The 9,909-nt window shown below is 47.0% G+C and overlaps 2 protein-coding genes across 2 annotated transcripts; one reads left to right on the top strand and one right to left on the bottom strand.

The window, feature by feature from the left end:
- Positions 1-11: 11 nt before the first annotated feature.
- Positions 12-6,130, top strand: NEPRO (nucleolus and neural progenitor protein). The gene is given in 10 exon segments (XM_064721810.1): positions 12-86; positions 88-226; positions 386-540; positions 1,293-1,369; positions 1,477-1,608; positions 1,969-2,046; positions 2,909-3,270; positions 3,937-3,998; positions 4,457-4,707; positions 5,167-6,130. Coding segments are annotated over 10 exon segments (1,728 nt in total). The 3' UTR covers positions 5,564-6,130.
- A 91-nt stretch (positions 6,131-6,221) lies between these two features.
- On the bottom strand, positions 6,222-8,568 carry TAF13 (TATA-box binding protein associated factor 13). The gene is made up of 4 exons (XM_064721823.1): positions 8,456-8,568; positions 8,253-8,331; positions 7,694-7,791; positions 6,222-6,860 (listed from the first exon to the last, which is right to left on the bottom strand). The coding sequence occupies exons 1-4, from the start codon at positions 8,480-8,482 to the stop codon at positions 6,690-6,692; spliced, it is 375 nt and encodes a 124-aa protein (XP_064577893.1). The 5' UTR covers positions 8,483-8,568; the 3' UTR covers positions 6,222-6,689.
- Positions 8,569-9,909: the final 1,341 nt, after the last annotated feature.

Genomic DNA, 9,909 nt, shown 5'->3' with positions numbered 1-9,909 from the left:
GGCCCCGGGCCATGACACACCCCCGCGGGGTGATTTGGTCCAGCCCGCGACTCTCCCCGCCGGCCCGCCCGGATGGTGCCGCCCACGTCGGGGCTCGCCGCACGCAGCGGGAAGATGGCGGCGCCCAGGGCGGCGTGGGACGGGAGAAACGAGCCTTGGAACCGGCTGGACGTGCCCTGGCCCGCGAACAGCGCCGCGGTGCCGCTGGCAGGCCAGCACCCCGCAGGTCCCGGCGCGGTGCCGAGGGGTTGGGGGGGTGTTCGAAGCCGCTCCCGGGTGTTTGCGGTGGGTGGTCGGTCGGTGGGAGCCGGAGCAGCGGCCGGAGCGGCGGCGGGCGCTGGTGCCGCTGCCCGGCGCTGAGGCGCTGCCCGGGTCTCGCCCGCAGTGGGGTTACTGTCGGCGCTGCGGCGGCGCTGCGACATCGCCGGGAAGCGGCTGTCGGGGCCGGGCCTGGCCGCCGAGGGACGCGTCCTGCGCGCCGTGCTCTACGTGTACCACAGCCGGCTGCTCCGGCACCGGCCCTACCTGGCCCTGCAGCAGGTGAGCACCAACCCCGCCGGGCCGGCAGGGACCCGGCGCTGGGTGCTCCCGGCCCCGGTCACCACTCCCCGAAAGGCCTTTCGAGTAGCACTTAGCGCCTGGAGCATCGTGCAAAAAAAGTTTGTAAGCAGGTGCATTTTTGTTTTCTCATGGTTGAGCCCAGTGGGTTTCTTGGCCCTCTGCAGCAATTGCAACTTCAGTTTTCGCCTGGTCTTCGATACTCACGCTGAGACCTGAAATAGGTATTATTCCATACCTTTGCATACACGAATAATACAGGGACATCATTGCAGTGATAGGAGGGAGGAATAATATTCCTATCCTACTTATTAGATATTTTCTGTTTTAAGATGAAAAGTGAACACCTTGCCAGTTTTCCAGGGAAGGGGTTGTCAGCATTTTCAAATAACTTTTTTGAAATGGACCAGGAATATCACTTACCTTCTTGATTTGCTTATGTGTTTTTCTTCTTGACATCCAATAGTAAAGGCCCTTGTATGCAGCAGGAAAATCATACAGCACCAATTAAACATGGCCTACTCCAGTCCTTCGCTTAATTCTGTATTTAGAATGCAGAGTGATGAAGGGATGTTTTTCATCATTGTGCAGATATAGAAATGTCCCAGAACATCCCATCACACAGAGCTCCAGTGTATGCTGTTAAACTGATGATATAATGACAGTTTAATATAGGGACAGTTCTTAGACCAGTCTCTCAAAATACCAGTCAAAGGAGTTTTCTTTTCTCCTAGGTAGAGCAATGTTTAAAGCGCCTATGGAAAATGAATCTGGTGGGCTGCCTGGAAACTCTGGTAGGACTGATTCCCAAGTAAGTGGCATGATCCCATATCTTGTACTGTCCATTAACTCTGTCTGCAGAGCTAAAGGAAGAGGATGCTAGATTGTAACCAACTCTTCATCCTTGTATCACCACAGGAGAAACGCATCTAAAGCCCAGGCGGAGTGCTTGGTTCCCAGCCAGCCTATTCTGGAAACTGTGGCTTTGAAGGTATTGGGAGGCTGCAAGCTCATACTACGTCTACTGGATTGTTGCTGTAAAGCTTTTCTGTATCCTTTTTTTACCACAAAAACATTATCTTAGAGTTCACCAGTAGCACCTCATAAGACCAAATCGAGGTGTTGTGTAGGCCCTGTATTGCTGATGGACTCAACTCTGCAATTCATAGGTGCAACTTGAAATTTCTTTGATAGCCAGAACCTGCATTTCAAGTTATTATGTGGAAACCTCAGGCTGTTTGGCGAGCAGCTGTTCTGGCCTTGAGCCAGCACAGTATCCAAACAAAGTTTGGATACTCATCTCCCAGATTATTCCAGGATATTGCCTTGTGAATTGCCCCTAGTTGGTGTGTTCAGCAACTCTCTTTACATGCTGTTTATTTTTTTAGCCTTAACTGCTATAATCTTCAGCTTGTCCGTTAAACACCTCTGCTCGAAGGAATTCATACTCCTGAATACTGTGGCTTCAGGGCTCCTGAGCCGGCTCTGGTTTGTGTGTTCAAAAGTCTGTCTGGTTTGTGTTTGTCTGTTTGATGTGCCTGTCAGGGAGAAGGGCTTGTAATTAGGCCTTGCTGCTAAGGGAGCTTTATTCAGTTGGGAGTAGGAGAAGGGAGGTCCCTCCATGCCTTTGGACTTGATTTTAGAACCTGCAGAGTTGTACAAGTGGAGAGAGACTTCTTACACGCTCTTATGGAAGGCTTTATTCTTGGATCTTAGCAACTATAGCAAACTATATGTACCTCTAATGAAATCACAGTGTTAGTGTCAGTCTGCCACAAACACCTGGTACTCTGCACAGCAAGGAGTAAGTCCTGCATCATGCTGAAATGGGAAGGCTGGGTTAAACATGTTCTATTATACTACTGAGTTTTCTAGGGAAATTGGTTGTTCTGGTTTCTCTCGGTCTGGGAGAATAACTGCTGTCTATAGCTGAAGGAGTAACAACATTGCTAGAACAACTTTCTGTGACACAAGAAATCTTGTAACTCAAGGAAACGTAGAGCAGGCAATTGTATGGCATCAGGCCTGAGCTGGTGCAGAGTGCTTCTGTGGGAAGACTTCATGGCACCTTGGATGTGACCCAACAACCTGATGGGTCCCAAGTGTGGCACTCAGCAAAACTCTATGGAAGTGGAGGGGCTCCTGATCAGGAATTTTCAAGTCACTCTTGCATTCTGATCTGGAATAGTTCCTTAAAGCTCAGACTTAAGGAAAGCAGGGTGATGGAGTATAAAAAGGTAAATTTGTACTGAGGGGAAACATGAAAGGACCATTGAGTTGAAGGTAGTTGTTCAGTGAGCATTATGTTTTGCTAGAGGAGACTCCATTCCTTTTTGTCCTCTGTCTGCAGGATCCAGTACATGTGTGTATTGCAGACCCTCATGTCCTTGTACAGTGCCTTGTCAACAATGCTTCAGCTGGTATCTGAAACCCAGAAGACCCCTTATATCAAGGGTTTTACCTTCCCTTCTGATGTTGGTGACTTCCTTGGAGTCAATGTATCTTTTGAAGCAAAGAAGCAAAAGGCTAAAATGCTTACAGCAAAAAAATCTACCAGCTGGATGACGAAGTTCTTCCCAGCAATGCCAGAGGCAGTATCAAAGGTTGGGACAAAGAGAAAATCTGAGACCCGTACAAGTGCTGTGAAAAACCGTGGCATCCTGTGCCCTGTGGACATTGGAGAGACAGTTGTGGTGCCCACAGCCAGGAGAGGTAAAGCCTTGTGCCAGTGTAATGGTTTCTGATATCTCAGAGACTGACTACAACTTCTGTCCCACAGGGCCAAGCACTTTTACTACCTACAGTGTGGTTCTTGTACAAACTCCCTGTCCTTGGAAGAGAATGCTGCATGTGCCCTTGCATTTATAAAGCTGTGGATAATGTCAGTATCATGATTTTTGGGGGGGTGTTTCTTTTAATCAGGAAACAGCCTTGAGAGAAGCAGGTAATGAATGCAGTATACAGGTCCTGAAAATAGTTATTTGTACTTTTCTGCTTTTGCATAGCTAAGAAGCTATGGGCACTGTCTGTAACCCATACAAGAGCAGGTAAGGCTGTAGGAACAGGATGCAAGTATCCTGTGTTTGCTGGTTCTGAACTGTGCCCAAATCTTCCTCTGCAGTCAGGGCTATGGCCAGTTACTGCAGCCATCCATGTGTTTGTGCGAAGCTTTTATCCATTAAGTTCTCCTTTGCAGCCATCTGTAAACCTCTGCATGCTCTTCATTCCTTGCCAGCTGCAATGCAAAACTAGTGTAGTCCCCTTGAGTTTGCCTGGAAATGTTGAGTACAGCTGTGAGCCTGCAGAGAGTTCTGTGGTGTCTCTGTGCAAATAAAACTATCTCAGTGTTGTAATGGGAACTCTTTTCTCTCTCTGTAGGGAAGCACCCAGGGTTTGATGTGAAGAGCTTGCTTAGGCCATCCAGACATCCCACACAAGAGGTTTGTATGGTATTGTTTTACATGTTAGGTTGGTGGTTTGGGTTTTTTGTACACAATAGTTTTTTTATTTTTGTATTGTAAAGACTCTAACACTTGAAACATGATATCCCTGATTGAAAATGTCCCCTTTTCCTGCCTTATTTTTGCTTGTCTTGCAACTCAGGTTAGTGTGGAAGCTTTGCACAGAAAATCAATCACTACTTATTTGTGCTTGGGAATTTGGGCATTTGTTGGTTTGTCAAGTGAAATGACCAGAGACCAAGTCAGCAGTAGACAGAAATAGAAATTCTAAATATCTGCATCTTCCTTTTGTATTCCACAAAACAAGACTGCTCTTCCCTTTTCTCCTTAGAAAATAAGGAATATTCTCACAACATTCTGGGTTCTGCTCCCTTCCAGCAGAAAGGATCAAACACGTCATCTTTTTAAAACACTTTTTCTGTTACTGTTTGTTTCAGGGTCTGAGCATTGCATCAACACTTCTTCAAGCAAAGTCATCGCCACTTTTGTCTCAGATAGTAAAATCACAGCACACTGGATCTCTTGTGCAGATGGTCCAAACAGCTGCATCATTTGGGGAGCTGTCAGAGGCACTCAGAAAAGCTATTCTGTGGTGCAAAACCAACAAATTCAAATCAGAAGCTTATTTTCTGCGTAACAAGTTGTTGAAAAGCAACCGGCTACACCATGTGGAGGCTCAAGGATGCAGGTAGTTTTGCATGGGTGTGGGATTTCTGAGTCTAACATTTGTATTTTAGTATTATGTATTTTGCTATAGTATAGTGAAACACAGTGGCCTAAGCCATTATTTTAAAACTCAGGATCACTAGTTCAGGTTACTGGGTGCTCTGACCATGGGCATTCTGTTTAGTTTCAGTCACTTGTGATTTAAAAAGGCTTTAAAAGGCTATCAAATGTACAGTACTTAGGAGGGAGGATGAAAATGCAACTTAAATCATCTGCATGTTTTATGGTAACAAATGTATGAGGCAAGGGTTGTGTTTATTCAGACTGCTTTGGCTACTATTGTACAAGGTGCTGTTCTGTTTCCTTGGTATGCTAAGGAAAATTATAGAGATGGGTAATAATGAAATCTCTCCAAGCTCCAAATGAATTAACACTTTAGTAGCTGATAAAGTTCTGTTTTGTAAACTTTGCTCCCTTTAAGCTTGAAGAAAAAGCTGCGCTGTGTGAAAACATCTGTCTGTAAACACCTCCTGTACGGGTCCCAACACACTCGCTGGCCGAGGCAGCACCTCCAGGCACGCTGCTGCCGAAGGAGGATCAGATCGTCGGCGCTCTTGAAGGCAGCTCCAAAGACTGGTGGGCAAAAGCCTCCTGAGCTTTTTGGGGTCTGTGAGAACAGTGCATCACTCATCCTCCCAGCTTACCAAGATGGGTCTCCAAGTCAGGAAGAACATTCCAGCATTGATACAGGACATGTCAGACTAAGCACAACAGGGACCCCTAAGCAACTGCTGCTGGAAGGAAGCCCTGGCCTTGTGTGGAAAGAACCTGCTAAGAACACAGATATTGATTCTATTTTTGCAGCAATAGGTGTCTGATCCTGGATTTGAAGGAGGAAAGGGTTCAAGTCATTCTAGTTTTTTGTTGTTTGGTGGGGTTTTTTTTTTTTTTTTGTTGTTTGTTTTTATTTTTTAAGTAAACCCCTCTGAACCCTAATGGTGTCTCAGTAACTCACATTGTGAATTCTGTTAAGAAAGTAACAACTATTTTATTATGTTTTTGTAAACCAGCTTTTTTTTAATGGCTGATTTTTATATTTTTAAGGGTGTTCCAAAAAACTGAATAGTCACCTTCCTTTTACCTACCCTTGTCCAGGAACAGTGACTTTGTTACCCATACTCAGTGTTCCCTCTCTATTGCCTGACCACATGTTAAGTGCTGCTGTCAAATCCACAGTGCAAACAGTTCCCATCCACGGCAGAAAGGCTGCAGCTGATCACTCACTGCTGCTTTGGACAAAAGACTTGCCAAAACCTTTCCAAGCCTTACACTCTTCCTTCTGTGCTGCTTGTAGAGGGGACAGCCTTGATGTGCAGTATTATTGCTGTTTCGGCATTTGTTATGCTTGTTCTGAAATGAGGAGTTAACTGAAGTTACCTCCCCATTATAGCTGTTCCAGAAGTAGGGAAAAGCACAGCTATGGCCTGTATTACCTGCCTTGTATAAACTGATCAATGTACATTTAGTTACGAAACGTGGGCACAAACTTATGTTTTATTCAAAATGCATACACAGAGCAAAGAGCACAACTTTGTTAGTAGTTTGGGCTTAAGGTCTTTGTACACATAACCAAGATCCTTTTTCAAGGTTTCCTGTCACAGGAATACCCAGTGACAACTGAAACAATTTTAGAGAATCGGGAATCATCAGCCCTTGAGCCATCTGATGCAACACAGGCCTACTTGAAACAGATTCCTGCCATTGCAGGAATTTTTAGAGGTCTTTTTCTCATTTCCTCAAATGGTATAAAAGTACCTAAGTATACCACATACAATCAGGTAATGTTTCAGCTGCTTGAATATGTCTCAGAAAAGGCTGGGAGTGATGGCAGACATCCCAGCAGTGACCTCCATCCTAAAAACCCCTTCCAAACAACATGCATGATCTTCCTTCTTAGTGGCAGCAGGTGGCCAAATAATGACCCAGTGCAGCTTGTGCACAGATTCAAGACCCATAGTTTGCTTCATCAAAGGCCTTTCTGGCTCGTTTCAGTTCTTCATTCATAGTTAGGAGGTCTTTAACTCTGGCAAACTTCCGGGGGTCCTTGCGTATTAGAAAGACAATGTCCTCAACCTGCACCCGACCCTGCCGCCCGATGGACATGGCCTTGTGTGTCTGTCAGAGGGGAAAAAAAAGTCAGCAGTGTTCCTTTGCCATGGTGCTTTCTTAAGGTCTCAATTCCAGTTTAGTTCCTGGCATTTTATAATAAAAAAGCAAGCAATTGCAGGTTCTGGGCACCATCATCCTAGTCACAACAGAACTTCCCAGTAAACCATGGACTTACTCTGCTGTCACTTATACCCTGAACATAACCACTACATATACATCACTTAATGGATCAAAACGAAGGCCAGATTACACATACGACACCCAGCCTGCAGAATGGCTGAAGATTAGGCATGATTTGGAAGCAGTGTGAGGTAACTGTATCAGAGGACAGTGTAGGGCATTTTGATAAGCATAGGAAAGACTAGCATTTCAACAGAAAGGGGAACGTTTGGATACTTAGAAATGGTATCCAAGTCTGGAAGAGAAATGGCCTCAGGCCCAAGAATGCATTCCTTTTGTAGGGCAGAGATAAGTTCCCATCCATGTACAGACACTGGGCAAACACAAAAAGTTGACAACCTTTCAAATCTGAGCCAAATTTTCTGTCAGCTGCACATACAGTGATGCCACAGTGAACCCCAAAGTCAGGTGGGTATTTCCCCTGCTACAATACTAATCTAACTGCTACTTAAAGACTTCAGTGTTCTAAATCCACATGGAGTGAGGTGCATAAATTTTGCTTTAATACTGGGAAAACAAAATCCAAGTTTATGTTTCTCCTACTAATGCCATGAGTTTGGGGCCTGGGATAATGCAGTATTTGAGTCAGAAGCATTAACCTTCAAAAAGCTAAAGTTCTGCTGAGGGTGTTTTGACCATGCCATCTAGAGATGACTTACCATTTCAGTGATAAACTCTATTACCAGGTCCTCAAGAATGTCCACCGATTCTGTGTAAGGGTTCTGGTCATCTCCAAATCCATACATCATGCACCTTACTGCACAAAGAAACACTCAGCATGAGGCTTTCATCTATTTAGTGCTGCATGCATCTAGTTAGACCTCACCAGCCTGCACGTTCCTGCACCAGGACGGCCCTCTCATCTGCCAGGCAAGACAAATCTTGAGAAAACATACAGGAAATTACAACAAACAGAAGCCAACAAAAGCCCTCCTGTAGGCACAGGAACTGTGCATACAGAAAAGCATGTCTGAGGACAGGCTCTCTGAATATTCATTTAGGCTGCAAAGCACTGCATAGTGACAGCGCAGCTAACTTTGGGCACAGCTAGGTCCAGAGCATACGCTAGCAGTATTTTTGAGGGGGGTCTACATGGAGGATTTCTGCAATTGCAGCCAAGGCACATTATGAAAGCCGCTGTTTTGCTAAGGAGAAGGGAGTTTGGGGACCCCATAGCTGTCAGCTCGGGGTTTCAGCTGGGTACCCGGCCCGACTTACGCTCTTTGGAGAACAGCCGCTTCCTCCTGCCCTGCCCGCCGTCCAGGCCCCCGCCGGCGTCCTCCGCGTCCTCTTCGAACTACACGGGCACAGCGGCGGGGAGGCCGCAGTCAGCGCCCGTCTGGCCCCGGCCCCTTCCCGCCGCTCCCCCGACGGCGGCTGGGCTGTGGATCCCCGGGAAGGGCAGCCCCTCCACCACTCACCGGCACATCCTCCTCCTCATCCGCCATGGCTGCCCCGCGGCCCGGAACAGCTTCGGCGGCCCGGCCCCGCCCCGCGGCCCCGCCGAGCCGCGCCGGGCGGGACGGGTGGAGCGGGCGGCGCTGCGGGGCCTGCCTGGGCGGGGGGCAGCGTCGTGCGGCTGCGGCGTAGCTCTGGTAGCCCTCCCCAAACCTGGATATGACATTCATTGTTGGATTGCCGGATCGGGATAGCGTGGTTTGAAAGTGAGCTCGGGAGGTGTCTGTTAACCCCTCTGCTCGAAAGAGGGTCAGCCACGAGGTCAGAAAGGGTGCCTTTTCACAGTCGGTTTGTAAGGTTGGTAGGGGCTTTTCCTTCCCTTCAGCGAGGCACACTTGCCCATGTTCACAAAATCATAGAAGGTAAAAGAGTTGGGATAAAGCCTTTAATGACCATCTAATCCCAACCCCCTTGCCGTGGACATGGACACCTCCATGAGACCAGGTTGCCCAAGGTAAGTCCCCTCTTTCAGTTTGTACCCATTCCCCTTTGTCCTAGCACTGGAGTTTCTGGCCTGGCTTCTCTTTAGGCTCCCTTCACGTACTGGAAGGTTGCTATGAGGTTTCCACTTTCTGGATAGCACCCGACTGTCTCAACTTGTCTTTGTAGGTGAGGTGCTCCAGACCTGTTGTATTTCCATAGCTGCTGTCAGCCCCTTTGCTCCAGCCCTGCCCTTGAGCAGGTCCACTGTTCCCCCCAGTTTGGTGCCCTAGACACGTTTGATAGCAATGCACTTCTTCCAGATTTCTCATAAAGATGTTAAACTGGACACATTCCAAAATGCATCCTTGCTGTGTTCCACTTGCAACTGCCATGCAACTGGCATATGACCCATTGGCTTCTACGCTCTGAGCTCAATTGTTTAACCAGTTTTTACTGAGCTACTAGCACACCTGTCCAGACTGCAGCGTTCTAATTTTGGACACTTGCAAAAATACTGTCTTTGTAGTGTCAGGGTTGTGACGACACACCAGACCAGACACATGACAGAGTAGAGGAAGAAATGGAGATTGTACTACTGAAAGACCAGGAAAGCTGCACAAGGTGAAATTCTTTTCCAATGAAGCTAATATTCAACATAATTTCTGTAAACAAAAGCTGCAGAATAGGCATAGCTTTACCACATAATGACAGGAGCCTTAAGTAAAGCTTGCACACCGCTAACAACTAAAGACACTTGAATTTAAAACCGAAATGAGCTCTACTGTATCTGTATGCTGTCAGGCCCACCCCCCACGCATCATGAGGGGGAAAGAAAGGGACATCTTTTGTGTCCCCGGCCTGAGAAAATGCAGCTCCTCACTTGGCAATTCAGCTTGTTCCTTAATAACCTGGCAAAAAAAAGTCCAGTAGCATGTCAAGACACCAGCTTTCCCAAAGCCCATTTCCATAAAGGCACTTAAATCCAGGTTTTACT

The sequence above is a fragment of the Zonotrichia leucophrys genome, chromosome 1 (assembly GCF_028769735.1).
Source record: "Zonotrichia leucophrys gambelii isolate GWCS_2022_RI chromosome 1, RI_Zleu_2.0, whole genome shotgun sequence".
In the NCBI taxonomy this organism is placed as follows: domain Eukaryota; kingdom Metazoa; phylum Chordata; class Aves; order Passeriformes; family Passerellidae; genus Zonotrichia; species Zonotrichia leucophrys.
Note: the sequence above shows the minus strand (reverse complement) of the source record. Positions and strands in the feature narration are given on the sequence as shown.